General features: G+C 47.7%; 1 protein-coding gene across 4 annotated transcripts in view; it reads right to left on the reverse strand.

Annotated features, from left to right (window-relative positions):
- The window catches only part of CERS3 (ceramide synthase 3), an 87,348-nt gene that overhangs the window by 49,035 nt on the left and 13,555 nt on the right, over positions 1-24,758 (reverse strand). For 3 of the 4 annotated variants that reach the window (XM_066355085.1, XM_066355083.1, XM_066355084.1), the window contains exons 2-3: positions 22,909-23,013; positions 5,908-6,081 (exon numbers count right to left, since the gene is read on the reverse strand). In XM_066355085.1, coding sequence (XP_066211182.1) covers positions 5,908-6,080 — 173 coding nt within the window. In that variant the 5' untranslated portion in view covers position 6,081; positions 22,909-23,013. Of the gene's footprint in view, positions 1-5,907; positions 6,082-11,512; positions 11,612-22,908; positions 23,014-24,758 lie in introns of those variants that run through there. The other variant, XM_066355086.1, reaches the window with a different exon arrangement.

Consider the following 24,758-nt stretch of genomic DNA (forward strand, 5'->3'; position numbering starts at 1 on the left):
GGATTACCGCAAGCCTCTGGTTAATTCTGAATTTTGAAAAGTTGATTTTGACAATTTCATTACTTTCATGATTGCTTTTATGGGGAGAATTTTTAGAGGTCCTTAATGCTGACATTTTAGTTCATCTCCAGTGTGTAGTAGTGGTTCTAATTGGCGTTTTGCTAATTACTAATTATGTCAAGCATCTTTTAGATGTTTATGTGCCATTTAAGTATCTTCCTTGGTGATGTATCTGCTCAAATCTCTTGCCCATTTTAAAAATCATTATTTCTTTGTTTATTATTGGGTTACAGAAGTTCTTTACATGCTCTGAAGGTCAGCCTGTAGCAGGTAGATGTTTTTCCTATGTTTTCTCCAGCCTATGGTTTGTATTTTCATTTTATTTGTATCTTTTTAAAAATAACTATTAAGGCACTTCTTGCATATCATAGAATTCATCCTTTTCAAGTGTACTTTTGAGTGTGTTTTGTTGTTGTTGTTAAAGAAAATTTACCAAGCTGTACAATCATCACCAGGAATCAGCTTTAGACTATTTCCATCCCCAATACAACCCCTCATGCACAGCGACCATTAATCCCTGCTTCCTCTCACCACAGCCCCCGCCAATCACTAATCAGTCTGCCATCTTCCTAGCTGTGACTTTCCCAGGTATTAAATATGTGGTTGTTTGTATCTGGCTTCTCTCACTAGGCCTAATGCTTTTGAGGTCCATCCAGGTATTTGGATGTGTTTAGAGTTTATTCCTTTTTCTTGCTCACTGATAATCCTTTGTATGGCTGTACAAACATTAATAATGCCATTTGAAGCACAAACATCTTAGCTATTTACCAAAGACATTAAAGCACATGCCCAGACAAATTCTTATAACTCAGATGTTCACAGCAGCTCTGTTTCCAATAGCAACTAACGTAAGCAATCTGAATTTTTATCAACTAGAGGACAAATTCATTGTGGTATAGCAATACATTGAAAGACTATTCAGCAATGACAGGAATCACTACACATGTAACAATGTGGCGAAAAAATCTCCAAGCATCATGCTAAGTGAAATGAATTCAGACACAAGAGATCATCATCATCTGTATGATTCCAGTCATAGGAAATCTAGAAAGGCATCTTATACAGACAGAGGGGTGTCAGAGATTGCCAGGGGCCAGCTATTAGGGCAGAGACTACATGAATGGGGTTCTGGTAAGTTTTTCAGCTGATGAAAATCCCTGACATCGTGATGGCTACATGACTACATCCATTTCTCGAAATGCCTCATGTTTGGGATGAACGTTACTGCACGTAAATCGTATCTCAATAAAACCGATGTTTCAAACTAATTCTAGATCCTACTCACCCTTCAGTTCTAACAAAGGCTCCGCCTTCTACTAGGTCAGTCTATGCTTGGACTTGCTTAGGAGTTTCTGTGTTTGATTAAATGCTGGACATTTTAGTTATGAATGATCATTTAGCCCTTCAATTCATTTTTTATAACCATAGGAGATGAATAAAAATTTTCTAAGATAATCTGATAAAATGTATAATCTATTCCAACTTCCATATGGGCTACGTGCTCCTGGAAATGTCCCATACGTTTCAGAGACATAGAAACAAACTAATTATGCACCAGATGTACACAGAGCATTGTGGAGAGATCATGAAACACAGCGCCCTACTTACAGAAAAGGAGAAACAGAATACGGTCTTATCACCACACCGTGTGTCAACTAATAACACACACCATTTATGTTTATGCACATGTTTTACTGGATCATGCAAACCAAAAGCCATCAGAACCCTTAGAACCCAGCAGGGAGGGGTGTGGGACCAGGGAACTGGGATAAAAGGTAATTAGTGAAAAAGTTAATTCAAATCAATCAATCAAAAGGGGTCTCAACCAGACCAAAAACAGCATGCTATGATTTGAGGAATATGATTAATTACTTCCCCCTTAGCCTAAAAGGGCCAAATAAAACAAAAGCTAAGATAGTCTTAAAACTAATATAGTCCCAAAAAACAAATCTGACAGGGTTTTGGATAAATAAGGGAATGGTTCATTTATTCCCACCTACCAGTTGAAAACTTTTATTGGAGGACACACTCATTGTTTTTACTAGCAGAATAACAGGGCTACATAATGGTTTCATATGGTTGTGTTCTCCATCACAATCACTCAGTGCTATCTCCTCACATGTTAGGACTGAAGAAATGAGGAAGAATGGAAAAGCAAAGCAGAACGGAGCCAAGACTTATGTGGTGAGGGAGTCCAGCCAACCTCAAAGCCAAATGCAGTGGAACATTCCCCTCTGCAGGGTCATGCGCGAGAAAGAATGTGGGTAAGCACACAGAGCAGATAAACACGCATCTACAGCATACTTGCCGATATGAGGAACATATCGCTATTAATTTAAACAGGAAAGACAAATATAGTCTTGTTGTGGATTTTTTTTTTAACACGTCCAGGCTTCGAGCACAGAAATAACATTTTCAATAGAAGAGAGGAAATAGATAAATATGGTCTCTACTTTCTTATTACCCTTTCTTTTTGAATAAATCTAGAAAATCAATCACTTCATCACAGGGGTCCCCAAACTATGGCCCGCGGGCCGCATGCAGCCCCCTGAGGCCATTTATCCGGCCCCTGCCGCACTTCCGGAAGGGGCACCTCTTTCATTGGTGGTCAGTGAGAGGAGCATAGTTCCCATTGAAATACTGGTCAGTTTGTTGATTTAAATTTACTTGTTCTTTATTTTAAATATTGTATTTGTTCCTGTTTTGTTTTTTTTACTTTAAAATAAGATATGTGCAGTGTGCATAGGGATTTGTTCATAGTTTTTTTTTATAGTCCGGCCCTCCAACGGTCTGAGGGACAGTGAACTGGCCCCCTGTGTAAAAAGTTTGGGGACCCCTGATCTAAGGTAAGTGTAAGTAAATATGACTAGATACTTAATTAAAGATCTCCTTTGCAAAGGAGAGAAGAGAGAAGCACAGTGGATGACTGATGAACTGCACCGCAGACAGAGGGAAGGACAGGTCTAAGTTCCAGAAGGGCCTGAGAGTGAGGTGCCTGGACTTCCATGTTATTGATACGGTCTAGAAAAAGGCCCAAGAGGAAGAAGAAGAATGTGAGCTTCTGCTCCCGAGCACATGGTTCAAAGGGAGGCTGATTACCAGGAAAGGGTCTCTCAGGTGTACTGACTGTGCCTTCAGAGGGTCCTGTTCAGCTACCCCGATACGCCCCTCTTGCTCCTGTTACCCAAAAGCCTAGCAATCCCAGACGACTCCCTTTTCAATATTTCTTTATGGAATAAAAGGCAGGCAGGCCTAGGCAGATAGTCAGCCTATGAAATTTAAACACTTCTCCTAAATAGAAATGATAGCCCGAGAGCACCAGGCAGCTACCTGTTCCTAAGGGTTCAAAGGCTCTTGGACCAGAGTTGAACTGGAGGGTTTTCTATGATAAAACAAAGTATCTGGAGCAACGGAACCCCCAGGAATACTTTAGTCTAACTGCCCTATCACAGACTGTTTCTGCAGAGGATGGGAACAATCACGTTCTGAACTCCTGAAGATCACTACACCCACCCTTCTTTACAGAATGATGGGCCTGCTGTCCCATCGTGCCCTTAAATCTCACTGCAGACACATAAAAGAATGGATAGAAGAGTCTGAGTACACTAGTTAGAAACTGCTATTCTAGAAAAAATTTTAAAAATCAAGTGTAAGCCACAAACGAAAATTTGTAAGCTTGAGAAATGCAAAAATACAAAGCAAACGTCAGTCAATTTCAAATGATCTACTTCCTTGTCCCTGATCCATCCTGTCTCTCTACTCTTGCTCTCTGCCCTAGAATGAGGAAGGGAAGTGGCTCTGGGCTAATATGGAAGGACAGAAATGAGCAACCACACCACAGTCTGGTCATAGTCCCTCAGACGAAAGAAGAAGACTTTCCTGTGATGAGCACATCATAGGCTACGCTGAAACGCAGTGTCAAATTTACATAACTTTTTAAGATGGGTCAGAAAACTTCACATTTGCTACCGACCTCTTAGGCTACGTCTTTGCAGTCCCAAGAGATACTAATTTACTCTCTTCTGCCACCGGGAGTGTTCCGCTGTGCAAGTCCACAGGAAAATAAAACACTGACAGCTCTGAACCTGGTGTCGAAACACGTGGGTGCAGGTCCCAGGCCCACTCCTTACGCACTTCCTGCCTGACCGCAGCCGGGGCACTTACCTCTCACTGTCTCCACTGAGAAAGGTGTATAAAATCACCACTCTTAAACTGTATGTTTCTATTCAAGGTGTCGGTAATAAAATATTTATAAGTGGTTTAATCTAATACAAATGAGGTAGAGGCCCTGGAACAAATATAAACGTACACTTCAAACAGCAGGATTTCTCTCCTGTTAACTTTCTCCTGCCTTCGGCTGAAGCAGAGACCTGGAGGCCAGCAGAGCAGCACACAGTGCTCCGCTCAGTCGTAGGACGGAGGAGCCGAGGGTGAGTTATTAGGAGTTAAAGCTCTAAAGACAGGAAAGATGATACAGGCTTTCCTTAGTCCCCTGAGAAGCATCAGGAATGGTCCTAGGAATTAAAAGAAGGTTGGACTCCTTCCTAATTGTTGTTGGCGAGGCCAAGACCAGGACTAACAAGCCGGCCCTCCACAGCTGCACTGCTCTGGCAACCGACAGAATTTTCTAGTCCTGATCGAAACATAAAAAATGGAGCTGTCCACCAGGAAAGTAGGAAATCTGCAATGCAAATAAGTCGAGGGCCTGGATGCCCTCTTCAAAGCTCAGCAGACATGATTCAAGAGATTCAAGACCAGCTTGCTGTCAGGCTAGGACAGTAAGCTGCTGACTGGGTAGAGCAGCGGCGAAACTCTGCGTTATTCATTCACGCGTTCTCTGACAAATCCAAACAAATGAATACAAAGTAGAATGAACTGTCAGAGAGGAAGAACGTTTGCAAGTGTTCTCAGCTCAGGTTTAGTGGTGTCCAGGGGCCTTCTCTTCCTCCCAACAGCAATAGCACATTGTTGGCCCAAGTGAAGTTATTTGCACAAAAACCTTTTGGAGACCCCATGAAGCAGAGCCAGTCAAACTCACTCTCGAGATAAGGACCCTACAAATGGTTATAAACATATGATCTGCATTACAGTGAGTCTTGGACAAAATGATCTTTATCAGATTTTGTCTTAAGTTTTTCCAGCGCTTGACATTCAAATATTCTTTTTGCTCCAAAAAAATAATGTGCTAATAACAGTTTTTTGAAACAGAGACAACTACAGAGATTATAGATGGACATTTATCTCCTGTTATCACAACACGAGTACAGTTTTAATAAAAATGTTGGAAGTAATAATACCTACTTAAGAAAAAGAAAAGTTTACTTTTTCTGAGAAAGCAAATTTATATATATTTTCTTTCTTTGATTTCCTTATACTTTGGAATGAAAGGTTGCTATTAAAACTTTCAGTAAGCCTTTAAAATAAACTATGCAATAAAGCAATATTAAGTTGGGCCTTTAATGAGCCATTTTTGCTATTTTATAGGCATTCTTAAATGATAGTGCATCCCCTGCCTTTCTGGTAAGCGGGACCTTAGACGCCGTGGCGCAAGGAAGATGGACTGCGTCCCCACACTGGCCCGGGCACTCACAAGCTCTGTGACACTGCACTTCTCAATCTCAATTTTCTTTACAGGAAAACTAGAGCCCTTGTTTCTAGTTTTTATGTGTCCAGCTTCTAGATGACACTTGGTGCACCTCTGATTTCATGAACTCCCCCAACAATCTGGGCCCCATTAGGGGCAACCTCTAAAAAATAGATTCTTTAAGGATCTTATCAAGAGGTTACAATTCTAGAGTTGGGACAAAGGAGGGGAGAGGGAAGGCAAGACATACCCATCATACTTACTTTTCAAAGACATGTCTGATAATCAGCAAGCCAAAGGCACACGGAATCGTCATGTACAAATGAGAGGGTTTCACAAAGATGAGTCCATCGTGGTCTTCAAGGTCCGACCACTTTATGGTTGGAGGGAGCCAGAATCTTTCCAACCAAAACCAGTCTTTAAACTCCTGAAACATTCTGGAGAGACAGAAAAAGAGTACGTTAGATTTGAGAAACAAAATCAAGATAACGTTGAGTAAGTACTTTTATTCAAAATGCTTAAACCAGCGAGTTCTGCAGGGGGTGGGGTAAGAATGGAATACTATTATTTAATGAGTTTCATGACTCTTTGTTGCTTTAAACAAGAACTGCTGGGCAAGTACTCTTAGCACAATTTTGTCTGTGTTGGGCAAACTGAAGTTCAACACAACAGTTGTCCATACTTTCTGTAAACACATGTTTATGTTACAGGTATGCATCTTCCTCTTATAAAGAACAAGCACATTTTATTTCCTGTTACAATAAGTTCCAATTAGTCCATGTCAACAAACAGTTACTGAGATCCTATTTGTCAAGCACCGTGGTGGCACCGAGGACTCCAAGATGAACAAGAGAACAAGACCGCATTCCTGCCTCGAGGACCTTAGAGTCCTGTGGGCAAAGATGGCTCGGACACACAGTTTTAGGTACAATAAAAAATGGTATATACAGGGTGCTGTGGGAACACGGTTATGGGCGCTCAGCCCAGCCAGGACGTGTCAGGACATGGTAAATGGCACAGATGATCCTTGCGATGGCGTGAATGATTGGTGGAAACACACAATGGAATGGCAGGAAAATGAGGAGGAGGAAAGAGAAGTTTCAAGGCAAGGACGCAGAAATAAAGAGAAACGCAGAGTTAGAGGTTTGTCATCTCATTGTACAGGCTGTGACCATTTCAATCTTGACTACAAGATGTTTTGATTTCTTCTTTTATGCGTTAAACAGAGGAAGGCGTCAAAATAGCCTCAGATTCAAAACATGGTGGTCAAATAACTCTATCAAAACCTTTTGACTTGTAAACGTCCTGGGGCTCCTGGAATAACCCAGCAGTTTGGTGCCACGGCAGCCTAAGAACCCAAGGTGTGGGTGATGGGTTACAGAGGCGCCTTGAGTCTGTCTGTCCCCTGGCACACTCGTACACAGCACCCCCTTCCTTTCCGAAGCATTCCGGTGTGGGCAATAAATCACCCGTTTGCTTCCACGTGCTCATTGCATTACTGGCTCCAAGTTGAACAGACAAGCACCCAGGCAACAAATAACCATGACTTAGGTTTTCTTTTGATACTATGACATTAATTATTATACAAAATATATAGTTTGCTACACTCCTAAACTGTGACTTCAGGCATTATAGGTGACGCTGTCCAGTGTGAAATATAAATGTTTCTAATTTATATTTATAATTTGGAGAACAATGAAATAGCTAAATGGGATCGTTCTAATTACAGAATTAAACGAATGGCTTGCAATGATCATGTGGGAGTTGCCGCTTCAAACAACGCCCTGTGCACCACATGCAAGCAGTGAATCAGGACACACTGAGAGCCACAGGGACTTCAATACCCAACAGCCACACACAACGAAAGGGAGAGGGAGAGGGAGAGAAGGCAGAGGTGGAGGGCGGGCCCCTGGGAGATGCAGCTCACACGGAGGAAGAACAAAAAGTCAATCTGCGTTCCTCACTCTTTCTGCAGGTGCCGCCACCAAACATCAGTTACTGGAGCTCCCGAAGGGTTAAGAAGCCCTTCTTCACCCCACACACAGAAACCAACGCAAAATGAAACCCAGGCTTAATTTGATACAACTCCAAGCAGGCTGCACAGAAGCAGATCCTGAGGACTCACGTGAGGCAGACCTCCTCACACAGGACCCCAGAAGCCAGACGACAGAACATGAAACAGGTGAGTTGGACTTCCACGACAAGAAAACCTTTTGTGCGGGTAGGCTCCCTGGTTCCAAGGCCATGGGCCTGAGCCGGCCCCTCCAGCCCCCATGCCCGTCCCCTTTCTGGTACCCCAGCCTACGGAGTGTGCCCTTGGGAGGGCGCCCCACCGCCCCCCCCCCGGGACCCTCATGGTAGCCCAGGAAACTTCGGCTGCTGCAGGGAGCTGGTGCGCGGCCTTCCCCATTGTGAGAGCCAAGGTGGACGGCTCCCCGTGTGCTGGCGGCCGGCCTGGGATGGCCCGGCCTTGGCCAACTGGACGCTTTCTCAGGACTCTGGCCTGGAGCAGGCGGCCACATCCACAGCAGCCAATGGCACCCGGCCTGGGCTGCAGCTGCTACCAGAAAGACACTTGTCTCTCTGCTTCTTGGCCTCCCCGACCTCATCGGTGTCTCCTGTCATCCAAGTCTGGTCCTCCACCCTCCGTCCGCGCTGTGAGCCACTTCCAACTGAGTCCTTTGTTTACGACGGTGAGAGAGAGGTGGGTCCGGCTGCCAACAACCAAGAGCGCTGACCTGTGCACCGTGCTGCCCCCACCCTCCTCGGACTGAACCCTTTTGCTCCAGCACAGCTGCCTGGCCCAGACACTGAGCAGTGGTGCGGGGCTGGGGTTTCTCCCACAATTGCAGGGAGCAGCAGGGGCGCCCTGGGGGAGCCGAGGAGGAGCCGCTGCCTGCAGCACTTGTCATTTCACCCCCGGGTCTCGCCCGGCTGAGGGTGGCACTCACTTGTCCCTCCTTCCTTTCTCCTCCATTTCTGCTCTGGCTACACCTAAGTCTCAGATCCGCCAGTGGCCCTCCCGGTCACTGCTGCTGACAGCGTGCTGGTGTTCCGGGCAAAGAGGCTGCGGGCCTCCGAGACCGCCTCAGAAAGAGGCGAAACACGTGGCCGACACGGTGAGGCGGTGACACCGTGTGCTGCGCTGAGTATCGCCATGCCTTGGCCATCTCCCGGGGAAACGAGAGTCAGAGGACGGAGGTGGACAGAGACATGCATTTCGAAAACCCCACAAATCACTACTCTAAAAGAATAAATAAATAAAATGCTGAGCATCTGTAACAATGCACCTGGCATTCGGGGACCCTGCCTGAGGCTCAGTCACTTTCTGGACGGTCTGAGTTCCCCAGGAACCTGAGAGCCTCTCTCGCACCTCTGCTGATCTGGCGGAACTCTGGGCCTTTCTGGCCGCCGAGAAGACTGTCAGCTGGGTTAACAGCCTTTCAGGCTCTGCCTGGGGCTCGGGGTTCCCCTGAAAGTACACGTGTTTAGTTACTCCTCGGTCATTCCTATTCTCTCTCTTCTTCTTTTTTCCTCATCAATTACTCCAAGTCTGCTTTTCCCCTCCCTTCGGCATTCTCTTAGTACTTCTGTCCCTGTTTATATAAAAATATCTGAAGGGAGAACAACTGTTATTTTTATACAAAAATTTGAAGCTGTTTTTTTAAAAATAAAAAAAAATGTGTGCCAGAAAAATACTTGCATGCATTTCTTTTTACTGAGAGGAGCACTGGTCCTGGAAGGGGCACTGGGGCCCAGCTGCTGGGGTGGGGACAGTTTTCAGCCCTGTTTGTAATGCCAGCTGCCAAGACTTTACAGGAAGACAAGTCTGGCTAATGCAGGTCCTTATGACTCATCGTTCCCTGACCTCATGGAGCCGGAACCGAACGGGGTGAGGGAAGTCTGCTGAGCCACTTTCTCCGATGAACACTATTAAATCTGACTGAAGGAATCCGACATCTGGGCCACAAGTTTATCCCTATCTGCAGCAGCATGTGTGTAAAGTACTAGAGAACATGGCACTTGCGCTAGTGCTGGGGTGAGAACCCCCAGGCGGGCGGGGGGCTCTGGACGGCTTCCGGCACCTTGCCGCCTAATCCCCGCTGCAAACGCCACGTGGCTCGGGGAACAATGACAGCGAGGGAACTTGTCTCTCAGAGGAGCGACAGGAAAACGTCTCTGCAGAACAGAAATCGTCATTCAGACAGAGGTCGGCGGTGAGAAATGGGGAACCAGGCAGATAAGTCAAACTGCCATGAAGGTGTACCCTGAGCATGAAGAAGACACTTGAATCGGCATGCACAACATCTGAGCATGCTGAAGGCGGGAGGGTGTGAGAGGCAGCGAGCCCTTTGGAGACGGGGTGACCAGATGACAGTGCGGCCAGGCTTCTTCCTAAAGAGAAATCCAGCAGCCGTAGACAGGGACCTTCTCTGGCCTCGTTCAGTTTTGTACACCCTAAGCTGGCACACCGTAGACACTAAATAATTATTTGTGGAACGCATGGATGGGAAGTTTACCAAGGCTGAAAATCAAGGAGAGATGTTATGGCCAAAAGCATTATCTAATTCAATCATCTACACACAACTTCATTTGTATTAGTTGCAAAACAACTTTTAAAACCTGGGACAGGGGTCAGGTAAACATGCTTATCTGCACTGAGTCTGTTTGTGTTTTCTTTGGAACGAACTCTACCAACTCGGCCAAAAATACTGGTTATGCCTTTAAGATAAAACACCAAGGACAACATTAGCAGCTACTTGCTTCCTGTCGACAGTGTCAGTACCGAGCCAACTGTAAATTTTACTTATAAAGCACTTTAAATTGTGCCATTTGAAACAGCTAAGACAATGCAAATGATAGAGTAACTTAACTCTGTAGGGTATTTATGATTAAGTTAGTGTGTAACAAGCTTACAAATGCCGGGGCTTACAACTATAACAAAACTGAAGAAAAAGAAAAGGCCTGTAGTTTGTCAAGAAGTAATTAACTTACAAGATAAAAACAACTTTAAGTGATCCTCTCATACTCAAGTTTCCAATTGTATCCATTTAAAGCCTCAAAGAAATTCAGAACAGATTGAGAGACTAAAAAAGGAAAAACTTCCCAGTATTTGTAGCAAAAGCACGGGACCACCTGGGAGATGTCATTGAGGGGCATCAGGACGTCCTAAGTAACCATTCATTCTGCCATTTCATTACAGGTCTTGCACCCCCCAAGTTTGCCTGGGAACATGGCTGCCCTGCCACAGGAAGCAATACTTCCTAACCTCCCTCGTGGCCAAATGTGGCCGTGTGTGACTGGGTCTGGATCGGCGACAGGGAGTGGAACTGATTCCAGCATCTCCCTGAAAAGCAAGGGTGTGCCCTGGCTTCTCTCTGTCTTCCTTCCTGACAGCTGGAACGGGGGTGGCCCCTGGACTGCCGCATGCAAGAGAAATAAAATCCCACCTTCTCGAAGTCCTTGAACTCAGAGTGCTCTTTGTTCTAATAGAGATGTCAATGAGAACCACACTTTATATTGCTCCCACACAGGTTACAAAGCCTGCAGATACCTGCTCATCAAAAAACACCTAGAGAGAATAAAAAAGGCAAGCTATGGACTGCGAGAAAATATTTGCAGTACAAAAGACTTGTATCACAATATACAAAGAACTCGGACAACTGGAGAAATAAGTCAAGGGCCCTCCGTAGTAAGTCTGCTGGGCCTGGATTTCCACGAATGCTCTGCCTTTTGTGGAGCATCCTGAGTGTGTGCTCTACCCACAGAGCTCCGTGTCTGGGAGCTTGTGCCAGGTGTATATGCATTGCCTGTCAGCTCCAAAGTCACCTTTCCTGCCTGCTCTGTGAAATAGGTCTGGCCCCTTACCTAGTACCCTTTGCCAGTCAGCCGTGGTCAGCAGGGTGGTGGAGAGACACTGCGGGAAGAAAGAGGTTTACTCTCCGTCTGGGCGGCCCCAGCGAAGGCACCGGCAGACTCCACGGGCCCCTCCCTTAGACGCTGTGAGGCCCAGTGTCCCCAGTGAGACACTCCCAATACCCAGCTCTCCCCAGTACCCGAGAGGTCACATCTCCCACAGGTTCCAGAGTGCTGGTTCCCGGCCAGTTCTGTGGGTGCCATGGCAACTCCTTGGCGCCCTCTCCACCAGGGTCTGCACACCAGCCTGGGGCAGGCAGTGGGGGCGTCCTTCCCTGGGCGCCCTGCCAGGCCGACTGCTCCCTGTACCTGTGGTTCCGCACCTCAGAGTTACCCCGAGGCAAACGCTCTGCCAAACTGGTCCTGATCGGACCTGGACTGCCTGGCTGGAGGAATCCCGCCATCTTCACGTGCTCAGTCGGATACTAATTAACCAAAGCTAGGGCTATTCCCAGCAAGTCAGAAAGGCCTCTGAAATTCAATTAGAAGGGAGATCCCTCTAATTTCCTGCTTCTGATCTGTGTGTAGAGTTTGCTTGCAGAGTAAATGATGACCTGAAACATCAGGGGGACGTGCCCTGCCCTGCTGTGCCCACTGACCCAGAGCTCAGTGTCCCCATGAGCCAGCCACCACTCTTCTGGGGGATACGTCCTCGGTGCCAGCAAACACAACTGGCATATTTCCCCAGCATAACTAATAAGCCCTTAAAATGCCAACTAGGCACGTGGCATCTATATGGTCAACTTCACTTTCAAGCCAGGGCTAGCCCCTTGTGCTGTTTGCATCAGGAGGAGTTTCTTCCGGTTTGGTAATAAAGCCTCTCAGTATGCTTCAATCTCAGTTCCTAACTCAACAGCCCTCCCTAAGCTGAGTATCGGGCACTGAGGTTGCACCCCGGAGAAGGAGTCTGCTGCTGCGTGCAGAGAAATCCCACTCGAGGATGGTTCTGCCTGGGGCCTTCCTCAGAGCCCCCCGTGCAGGGTCTGGGGGCAGCTTCCCACTGCCCTGCCCGCCCCTGATACACGCTGTTGTAACTGAGAAGCAGGGAGCACGGCCGGACAGCTGGGCCCATCTGCTTCCCCAGGCTCGCTGGTGCTCATCCCCCTCACTTCATGGTCCCGTGAGCCAGGTCTGCTTTTTGACCCTGGAGAGCAAAAGGCCAAGTTCCGTCCAGCCGCAGGACCTGGGCACAGACTAGTCCTTCCGCCTGATGCTCTTGTCCCCGGTCTCCACCCCTCCGCTCCTCCTCATCCTTCACCTCATGCATCTCTAAGATGTCCACTAGGGCCCTGTGCCCCCACCGCGCCCACAGCTGAGTGAAGTGCTCCTGCGAGATGCCGCCACCCTCCCTGGCGCGCTGTCAGCTTTGTCCTTTGTAACGTTCATCACATTTGTATCCAGACATTCGTGTGTCGACTTGATTAAAGCCAGGCTTCAAGGCACACGAGGGAGGGAGCACTCTTGCTTTGCTCTGCTCACAACGGCGCTGGTAAGTTGGCACGTGGTAAGCAGACAAGCAGGACGTGCTCAGGAGAGGGCAGGGGTGGCAGGGTACCACGGTGGTCAGGTATACGGATGGTAAGTTGGCACGTGGTAAGCAGACAAGCAGGACGTGCTCAGGAGAGGGCAGGGGTGGCAGAGTACCATGGTGGTCAGGTATACGGATGGTAAGTTGGCACGTGGTAAGCTGACAAGCAGGACGTGCTCAGGAGAGGGCAGGGTGGCAGAGTACCACGGTGGTCAGGTATACGGATGGCAAGTTGGCACGTGGTAAGCAGACAAGCAGGACGTGCTCAGGAGAGGGCAGGGGTGGCAGAGTACCACGGTGGTCAGGTATACGGATGGTAAGTTGGCACGTGGTAAGCAGACAAGCAGGACGTGCTCAGGAGAGGGCAGGGGTGGCAGGGTACCACGGTGGTCAGGTATACGGATGGTAAGTTGGCACGTGGTAAGCAGACAAGCAGGACGTGCTCAGGAGAGGGCAGGGGTGGCAGGGTACCACGGTGGTCAGGTATACGGATGGCAAGTTGGCACGTGGTAAGCAGACAAGCAGGACGTGCTCAGGAGAGGGCAGGGGTGGCAGGGTACCACGGTGGTCAGGTATACGGACTGCCTGGGTCTAACGCCTGGTCTGACACTGCACTGCTCACATGCCCTTGGACAACTAACCTAACGTCAGTTTCCACATATACAAAACAGAGACGACAACTACACCTCCCCAATGAGGTTACTAAATGATAAAGTGTGTAAATGTGTGTAAATGGCCTCATTACATGCCTGTTAAGTGATAAGCTGGAGTCAAGCTACTAAATACCATGTTGCCGTTATTAAGAGAGAAACTAAAAGAAGTTTCTGGTCCTATATTTCTGTAATTGACACTGATTAGGTGAGAAGTTATTTAAAAATAATACTCAGTGCTAATTATGAGATAAATGTATTGTTTATGTACAAATGTAAAATCGTTACATCCATGTCTCTGGTGTCAATAGAAATGATACTACCCTTTCGGGGATTGGATAATAAATTTTAGGAGTCACTACAATGTTTGAGCCTACCTAGAAATACATGTAAAATTGGACAAAAAAATTGACTATAGTTAATAAATAATACTTCAAAATTACTAATAATGGTGGGTGGGTTTTTTTAAATCTGAAATGCTTAACTACATTTTGAAATGTTAATTCTATGTAATAATAATTCAGGTAAAAATTATGCAATTTACCAACATGGAAAGTGTTTAAAATAAAAATAAAATTCAAAACTGTATCTACAGTATGATCATGTGATGGTGTCTGATCCCCCTATCTTCTCCTATTTTATACGCTTACATATATGTGTGTACATGCGTGTGAATAAAAACTAGAAGGCAACATAAAAAATAACTGATATGCTAAAATGGTAAAATTCTGAGTGTCTTAAATTTTTAAATTATTCTTTTCTCAATACACACCCAATTTCCCCTGACTGAAAGATGTCATTAATGTGATTTATTTTTTTCAAGAGGCTAATTTTTTTAAAGTAAATGTTTCATCTGCAAAAGTTCGTAGCTGATTTGAAGTACAGACACTTTGTTACCTGCATAAAACTCAGCGCAGCTGCTTTTCACACACGTACAGCTGACTAGTAGAATCTCTTGTAGTCTAACAGCTTCAAAGAAAATAAAAATGATGCTTCCTTAGTTAACAGGAAGACAGGCTCTTGAAATCAACCTATAAGCCAAGTTTAGATTCCGGTGGTGAAGATGAGACAGAAAACGCCTCTAAGGAGGCGGTCCTCCCCGACCTGTGCTCCCTCGGGAAGCCTCTTCCTGCATGGAGGCCCCGGTTCCTCTCTCCCCTGGGCGTTCAGCCCCAGGGACTGCCAAAGCCCAGCTGAGGACTGAGAGCCGTCAGTGACGGTGGAAGTTTACTGAGACTGATAACACAGGTAGGAACCTGCAGAGAAACAGGTACGACTGTAATCAGAAGGATGTGAAGCGAGGTTTAAGTACAGGAAGGCCTCAGGAAAAATGCAAACACTAGGGTGCAAAGAAAGGAGTCCAAGGCCACTGGGAGGCAGTTCACTGAGAAATTGACATAGGAGCCTGACTGGTGTGGCGCAGGGGACAGAGCATCCGCCTGAGACGTGGAAGTTCCACAGTCAAGATCCCAAGGCCGCTGGCTTGAGCGTGGGATTATTGACACAAACCTATGGTCGCTGGCCTTGAGCTCAATGGTCACTGGCTTGAAGGCCAAGGTCACTAGCTTGAGCCCAAGGTCGCTGGCTTGAGCAAGGGGTCAGTGGCTTAGCTGGGGCCCCCTGGTCAAGGCACATATGAAAGGCAATCAGTGAACTAAAAAAAAAGTGCCACAACTACAAGTTGATGCTTCTTATCTTTCTCTTTCTGTCTCTTTCTCTGTCAAAAAAAAAAAAAGAAGAAGAAGAAAAGAAAGAAAGGGAGGGAGAGAGGGAGGGAGGGAGGGAGGGAAGAAATAAATTTACATAGGATGGATAATTGATATTTCTCCTTTCAAAGGTGGGATTTCCTCCCCTGCTATTTTGTTTGCTTGCTTGAGTTAAAGCATAAATTCACAACTGCGGAGCTGGGCAACGGCCTTGCAACGTCAAGAAATTTTAACCCAATTAGCTTCACGTCAGCGTTTCCTTTCCAAGCGCTGAAACACTTCACTGCCCTCCACCAAGTTGTTCCACGCGCTCTCCGCCCTGCTGGGTGAGTCACCCACCTCGCTTCACCGATGACTGTTGCTAGTCCCAGGCATGGGTCAGTGGTGCACGCAAAGGCAGGGCAGCTGGGAACCCCTCGGCCGGTGACTCACAGGGGTTCCTCCGAGTGCCCACTGGGTTGGTCTCAAGCGTCCCCAGTGCAGAGAACAGGGCATGGCTTCCTGGAGCTCCTGTCTGCAGGGACTCCCTGTGCTGGGCTGGCAGTGTTGCAGGAGGGCTCCTGTCACACGGTCCCAGGTGAAAGGGCCAGTGAGGCCGCCACACACACTGCCAACCGCCTTTGATGAACAAAATCTCAAATATATAAAGTAACCCAGCACAGCGCTTCCCACGCCACCCGGGCAGCTCACTGTCCCACAGGAAAGCACAGGGGGAGGAGCGGGGGCTCTGGAGGCAGAAAGCCGGGTCTGAGGCTGCCCTGAAGCCCACAGCCAGGCGGTCTCGGGCAACTCCATCGCTCCACACAGTCGCTCGTTCACCTGCTGCTCACCTGACCTGCTGTCAAGACCTGCTGTAGGTGTGCAAACACACCCGGACACCACAAAGCACTGGGTCAACATGATGTGGTAGTATTATCTTATTATCCTAACCTTGTTGCATATGGGCAAGCATCCCATGACAGGCTGGTTTAAGTGACAGGAGTTTCAAAGGACTCCTCGAGAGATGGTAATGGGATGCCCTTCACAGCCGCCTCCCCCTCCCCCAAATCTCCACATCACTCACTGCCTGGAACGGAGAGCCTGTTTGATATTCTTTTTTTCTTTTTTTGTATTTTTCCGAAGTCACAAGCAGGAAAGTACAGAGAGACTCCTGCATGAGCCCGACCAGGATCAACCCAGCATGGCTACCAGGGGGGCGATGCTCTGCCCATCTGGGCCATTGTTCCATTGCGGCTGGAGCCATTCCAGCACCTGAGGTGGAGGCCATGGAACCATCCTTAGCCTGGGCCAACTTTGCTCCAATCGAGCCTCGGCTGCGGGAGAGGAAGAAAGAGACAGAGGAAGGAGAGGGGGAGGGGTGGAGAAGCAGATGGGTGCTTATCCTGTGTGCCCTGGCTGGGAATCAAACCCGGGACTTCCACACGCCGGGCCAACGCTCTACCGCTGAGCCAGCTGACCAGGGCCCTGTTTGATATTCTTACAGCACAGGAAACTCACATAATGGGCATGTGCTGTGCTAAGGAGGGAACCCAGGGCCAAGTCCTGAAGAGCTATTGCACAGTGTCCTCTAGTTCTCACCTTTCCAATGATGAGGCTCACCTAAGGGGAGAACGCAGAGCTCCCCCAGTGACACCCTGGGAACCCAGCAGGGTGGGACACGCTGGGGTACAGCTCGCAGGGTGGGACACGCTGGGAACCCAGCAGGGTAGGACACGCTGGGGTAGAGCTCGCAGGGTGGGACACGCTGGGAACCCAGCAGGGTAGGACACCCTGGGAACCCAGCAGGATGGGACACACTGAGAACCCAAGGCCTATTTACTAGCTCACCACGAGCTAGGCTTTGGGAACCTGAACGGCCACCTTCTCCCCTTTCCAGCCACATCATGTCTTCTCCTAAGCACTGAATGCCTCATCAGTAAAACAGGTACAATAATTGTTATTTTTGCAAAGTCAAGGACAGGACCCTTTGAGCAGTACAAACGTTCATGTATGTCCTCGTGCCTCCTGACCATCCAGAGTACGATCATACATGTGTAAGCCAACATTAAAAAAAGGCAAACGTATATTCTTGTTTTCAGAAATTGGTTATCAAACAAACATGATTTAAGTTAACAAAACTGTAACTGAAACTAATTTTATTTTTTAAATGTTTCCTTTATTTACTTATTTACAGAGACAGAGAGAGAGAGTCAGAGAGAGGGATAGACAGGGACAGACAGGAACGGAGAGATGAGAAGTATCAATCATTAGTTTTTTGTTGCGCATTGTGACACCTTAGTTGTTCATTGATTGCTTTCTCATATGTGCCTTGACCGTGGGCCTTCAGCAGACTGAGTAACCCCTTGCTCAAGCCAGCGACCTTGGGTCCAAGCTGGTGAGCTTTTGCTCAAACCAGATGAGCCCGCGCTCAATCTGGCGACCCCAGAGTTTCGAACCTGGGTCCTTGGCATCCCAGTCCGACGCTCTATCCACTGCGCCACTGCCTGGTCAGTCAGAAACTAATTTTATTTTTTGAAAAAAAACAACAAAGAACTCACTCCTGGGGGTCAGCGAGCATGAAAAAAACTCACCACTCAAAGGGTTAAATAACATCATGTGTCTAAAGCACCATGTCTGTGCCTGGCACACAGCGAAAGCCCAATGAGCTGTGCGTCTCGGCACCAAGATCACCCGCTTTGTCGATGGAACTGTGGACTTCCAGGTAGCACGAAGGGCAGCCCTCACTCACAGACTTCCCACAACGGCCTGCTCAGTGCTGAGGCTGCCCAGACCCAGTGCTGGTGAGGAAGCAACCCCTCTGAGGGCCGAGTGTCCCCTGACAGGGCAGCTCCTCTCCTCGGTGACAGCCGGGTTTCCCCTATCATCAAGCCCATCTTGGGCAGTGTCACCAGAGGAATCTTTTCATGAGAGTAAGACCCACGGGAGGGTGTGGGGCCACATCTTGATCAAGGCTGGAATCTGAAACTTCCATCTCACTCACAGCCTAAGGAGGCAGAGCCACTTTTATGGAAGGACTCGCTGCTATGAAGGAACGCACCCTGATGAAGCAAGCTTCCCATCTGAGTACTTTTTAAATATGTGCTTATGTAATGTTTCAAGGCAGGGCTTCCTGTGGCACAGCCCGCTGCCCCCACAGAATAAACACCCCTTGAAAGAGAACGAAATGACCAAGATGCCAGTCATCCTCAGATGAAGGTGGGGGGCGGAGATCTGAGCGCCTACAGTGGAGGGCAGGGAGGTGGTTGAGGAGGGCAGGAAACTCATCTCAATGACATCATCTCAATGGCTTTTCTTTTCTTTTTTTTTTGACTCTCAAATCACAAAGTTCGAACAAGAAAAGGCCAAACTCCCTTCTGGCAAGACCTGCTGGCACAGGGCCGAGAACGGGGCACCTGCTGGCGTGGTCGCCGTCCCCTCCCGTGAGCGAGGGAAGATGGGGCATCTCCCTTCCTCGGCCAGGGCAGCCACTCCCTCTGTCCATGGACACCAGCCCTTAGTATTTTTATTCACGAAGAGGAAAGAACTCGAGAGATCTCAAAACTGACAAGGACTGGTCATTCCTGCTCAGCCTCTATCTCATGCAAGAAGCCCCTTAGAGGTGGGGGCAGTGAAAGGCAGGTTTCAAGCAGACGGAAGAGACACAGAGAGAGAGATGGGATAGCTACAAGTCTGGAATGTGGAGAAAATGTTTCATTTATTCCGTATAAGATTTTTGTGGGGGGTTTTTGGTTTTTTTTTTGACTAATGATGAAATCTATGGTCTTAAATGTAGAGATATTTTGCCTGCAAAAGTGTTTGGAAGAAAAATCTCCTGAGTATATCGTACATGGAAATATAACATGAAAATAAAATTTTCCCTAGGTTTCCAGGCTTTGCACACATATGTTCTTTCCAAAGAGGTTTTCTAACATTTCTAATATGTATTTATATGGTTTTCATTTGTCTGATTTCTGTCCATTCATGCAAATTAGCTGCTATGGATAAGGGAAAACACTGTGCTGACACAGAGCGAGGTCACAGAGCCGCACCTGACACACTGTCAAGCCCCGCTCCCCAGGGAAGGAGGGTCAGACGTGAGCCAGTGCAACTGTCTGCTCACTCCTCTACTGGTCCTCTGGGGTCTGGGCCTCCCTCAGCCTTCTTTCTAAAACCAACTCTTCTTTATACTACGACTTATTGGATATTTCCTCAAACATTTTTCTGCCAAAAAATACCATTGGCAGAAGTGCTGCTGTGGGTCGAGCGTCCACACTGTGGAGCGGGACCGCGTGTGAGCCCAGAGCGTGTGGACAGCGGCGGGCCACGCTGGGGCTGGGGTGTCCGGGCTGGTCAAATCTATACAGCCACGCCTGCAGGTGGAGCGAACAAAAGGACCTGTGACCTTCAGCTGCACTCAGCCCAGTGCAAGTGTGTCTGGAAAGACATAAGAGGGACACTGCTCTGAACTTCTGCGGGGTCTCCTAACACGCGTGAGCGGTCTGCGCCTCGGGGAGCCCTGCATGCGGGGCAGGGAGGCCCGACTCAGGTCTCTGCCCTGCCAAGTGAAGAGATGTCTCGGCCCTTGTTTTTCCCTGCTGCTTCAGGAGGTTGGGAATGTCACTCACCTGCCGCCTTACGAAATCTAAGCAGCCTCCACCTTCGCCATGCGGATAGGTGGAGGTCTGTGGGGTGTGGTGATAGAGGAGGAGTCACGGTTACATGTTCCACAGCAATTCTGAAATTGCTCAGCCTGTCACTCTGTCACGCATCAGTCATGACACCACAGGCACCAGCTGTGTGCTGAGGGCACTGGCCTTGCAGGGGCAGCCCCACCGTCATCCCCGCCTCATCTTAAAAGACCTTGCAGGGGCCTCCTCTGACCACACCTCTCCCCCAGGGGCTAAGAAGTCCACAGGCCCAAGGGGACATGCCCCCTTTCTGGACTCACTGGGGGTACCTAGGACCACAGAATTTTCTGCCCACACAGCTGAGCCCACTTCCGAGGCGTGCACAGACACATCCCCAGGTCTGTCCTCCTGAAAGGGACAGCAGTGTCTGCGTAGGCCTGGAGGGGGCAGAAGGAGACTGCTGAGGAGAGAGGACCCACCCCTGACACACTCTGGGGCACTGGGCTGCCAGCTGAGGGGGACAGCAGTGTCTGCGTAGGCCTGGAGGGGGCAGAAGGAGACTGCTGAGGAGGAGAGAGGACCTGCCCTGACACACTCTGGGGCACTGAGCTGCCAGCTGAGGGGGACAGCACCAGGCTGGGGCAGTGACAGGCTGAGGGCCAGAGGCCTCCCCATGGATGCTGGCTCTGGGCCCCACCCGTGAGGGGCGCACCTGTCCACAGGGCCTCAAAGTAAGTCTGCAGCCCTGTAAGTCCCAGGAACCCTGGGAGCCATGAGAGAGACAGAAATCCTAAGGGAACCCTGACTGTCCAGTGAACTGTCCCTCCTGGAGGAAGCGCCTTCCTGGTTGGCAGGAAGCAGCTCTTCAGCCTGGCTCCCCCTGGCTCCCCGAGGCTTCTGGTCCTCCTCACCACCTCAGCACTCACTCTCACCTGGCCGGACAGGAGACCGGAAATACATTTGCGAAACCTTTGGTAAGAGGGTGCAGAGAACTCTAGGCTGGAAGGGAGAGGTGGTGTGCCTGGGTCAGAACACCCCCCAAGCTCCCGACTGCCCAGTGGGAGTGGGTCATGCAGGGAGGGCGGGGCCGGGGCAGAGCTCTCCTGTAAGCAGCAAGTGTAGGGCAGCGGTGCTCAAACTTTTTGAAGTCGGGGCACATTTTAAATCCTACAAATAATTGTAGGCACACTATATATAAATTTCTGGGAAATATGTTATAATAATTAAGTCAAATATTAAAGAAAAAAATATAAAGTCCAAGCATGCTTTTACGGTAATTAAATGAAATAGATATGACAAAATTAAATATATTTTGACATTAAAAAACATGTTTATGTTATAATTTTTGAGTTATGCTTTTTAGAATTTGTAAAAAAGAGGATTTAAAAATTTTTAAAAACAAAAAGTTATCTTTATATATATATTATATCTATATATATTTATATATATATATATATATCTTTATATATATATGTGTGTATGTATATATATATATATATATATATATATATATATATATATACACACATACAGATACATTCTTAGGAAGATTTAGTAAATTCGGCAGGTCCCAGCGCAAATGTGTTAAGTTTTTTCATTCTTGAGTTTATGAGAAACATGAGTCTGATGTGTCCTAGCAATTTCTTCAAAGTTTGGGCATATATTTGAAAGTCAAAATCTTATTTCCTCATCAATACACTGAAGAATTCCTCTCTTTTAATTGTGTTGAGTGCATAAAACCCCCACCATACATATCATCTTAACTTTACACCAAACAAAGGAGAGAAGAAACTTGCCTCCAGTCTTTCTGGGGAACATGGGGGGTAGTGTAAACAATCCAGCACCACAGCTTAACAGCCTTTTGCAACCTAATCAGGCAAGTGAGGTGGGGTGTTGGGCAGACTGTCAGCTTACAGCCAATTCCCCACACCTATATCCCTCAAAAATCTAAACTCCAAAAACCCTGTTGGTTTTTTGGTCCCCAACAGGCACATATTTCTCTGGGATGCCATAGGGCACACCTGGAAATCTTCTAGGGCACACCAATGTGCCCTGGCGCACACTTCGAGAACTGCTGGTATAAGGGTTGTTCAGGTGACCGGTGACACCGCCATCTGGTTTTACGACTGAAAATTGAGAGTGCAATACTACTTTTTCACAGACTACTACAAAATAACAAGATGATTCAAATGCTAACTAGTGACTATAAAATAGATCACAATTTACAAAGTTTTTTCCACAAGCATTAATTCATCGAACCCTCACAAAGATAGTAACTATAAATACTCCCAGCTTACAGGGAAACAAAAAAAATTTAGAGGGATCATGTGACTTCCTCAGACTGACACAGAGCCACACGTCAATGTAGGCACTGAAGGCTAAAATGCTACCTTCTGTCTCCGTTACTGAATTTTGCTTTCATCCAATCAATGCTTGTGAATATGCTCTGTAACTCTTCACCATGCAGGAGAGTAGGTGACCGTCCTTTGTGACGCTTCTGGAGAAGTGTGACAGAGCCATCCCTCCTTCCACATGGAGCCGCAGGCGTGGGGGACAGGGAGGAGCGGGAGGCAGAGCCCAGGGGCAGACACCACTGAGGGCTGTGGGGCTGCTCGCCACCTGCTGCTCTCAGAGAACGCGTCCACATCACATTTCCCCTTCCGAAAAGAGAAGGTGAGAAACCCACAGTATTCCGCAGAGAAGAACATGGTACTCTCCTGGCACAAACACCACTCCAACCCCAGGTCATGAGAAACAATACCATGAGACCAACTTTTGGGTCATAGATGTAATTTTCCAAGATTACAATGAAAAAAACACAATAGAAGTAAAATAAAATGTAAATAATGATAATTACCTTAAGTATATAAAAGCTGACTACCAGCAAACTCAGGTCCGGTGTTTATATGTGTGTATATGTATCTCTATATATATTAGTGTCACGTTTCCTTTCACAACATCCCTGCAGAAGTAAAAGAGGGAACAGTAATTAGTATACCATACAATTATACCCATAAGTTTCCTCTTAACTGCACAACTTTAAGTCAGAGTTATAAACCAGTGGTAGAATTTGGTGCTGGCTGAACTGGGCTGACCAATCAGTTTTCTTTGACCTGCACAGAGCTTTAAGACAACTGGAGCCACTATTTAAAATGCAAAGGTTTTCACATAAAAATCCAGATTTGCAGAATTGGAAGATCTGGCAAGACAGGCCGACCTTGCAGCGATTGTGGGTCTGGCTCCAGAATACCGCAGCACAGGAAGTGGTGACCCTCCACCAGCAGGAGGTCACCGCAGTCAGTGTGTGAAAAGCAGTATCTGTGAGGCACAACAGAGTGACTGCCCCTAATGACAGGAGCTGCAGGCCCTAGCTTGGCAGCCTGGCCCATGGCTGCTTCAGTTACCCAACTGGCTTTCCAAGGCATTCAACTTTGGGACTCCTCATGTCTCTAAGCTTCATCATTGTGAACTCTGTCTTTAAAGCCACTTGAAGTAAAGTAAGCAGGGCCTAGCACAGCCTGGCATGGTCATGGTTATATTAAAGCAGACGGTTGCTCAAAGGGCCAGTTGTGACTCATTGGTGCCCTGGTGGTTGGCCCTGGCCCTACATGGGAATTACCTGGGAGATCAATGAAATCAGGACCTCTGAAGGTGCTGACCCGACCTGGCTTTAGTATGGTTGTTATTGCTGTTTAATAAATTTATTTACTGAAGTACAGCACATAAATAGCAAAGTAAGAAATCATAAAGACGAGCACACTCATGTTATAATCAGGAACCAGACCACAGAGAAGACGTTGCCAGCACCCCCGTCCGTTGTCCACCCTCCCACTCCTGTGACTATCAATCTAGTCCGACTTCGCTTCCAACACCATGTGTGAGTGACTTTCAGCTAGTGTGCTGCAAGAATTTTTAACCTTTCCCCTTAGACTGTCAAATAAAATAATGACAACAGCCAACATAACAACAGCTGTCCAGTGTGACTGCATCAAAATTATACCTTTTTTTTACCAGGCTGACAAAAACTATCTTTTTTTCGGTATGCCACAGACATGAAAAATGCTGAAAGCTGCGGCCTCGGATTAACACTGCCGGTCCTTGGACTTTTATAAACGATCGTGCCAGATGTACTCCTTTGCATCTGGGTTCTTTCTCTCAGCAACAGCGGTTGGCCCATTGTCACTGGTGCTCCGTATCTGATGACATGACTGTGTCGCAGCCTGTTTCTCCATCCTCCTGCTGACGGAAACTTGGGCAGTTTTGAGTTTGGGGTGACAATTAGGAACTTTCTTGAACGTGTCCTCTGGTGAACACGTGCATGTTTCTGCAGGACACAGACCTAGGCGTGGACATGCGAGGCCACAGGTACGGGTGTGCCCACGTGTGACAGAGGATGCTGGACTGTTTTCCAAGGCCGCTGCCCCAGTTTACACGCCCACGTCGACCCAGGAGATCCCAGAGGCCCACAGCCTGGCGGGTACTGCGCCGTCCCTCTGGCTGGTAATGTGGTGGTGCTTCCTTCCCTGTAGCTTCGATCTGCATTCCCTGCTAGCTAAGGAAGCTCAGCCTGTCCCACGCCTCCTGGCTCCTTGGGGACGCTCTCGGTGGAGTGCCTGTCCGGATCTCCTGCCCGTTCCTCTGCTGTGTTAGACTTGTTTATTTCCGCTGGGTGTGACTCTGCATTGATTCCTTGTAGGGCAAATGTCT

The sequence above is a fragment of the Saccopteryx leptura genome, chromosome 13 (genome assembly GCF_036850995.1).
Source record: "Saccopteryx leptura isolate mSacLep1 chromosome 13, mSacLep1_pri_phased_curated, whole genome shotgun sequence".
Lineage (NCBI taxonomy): Eukaryota > Metazoa > Chordata > Mammalia > Chiroptera > Emballonuridae > Saccopteryx > Saccopteryx leptura.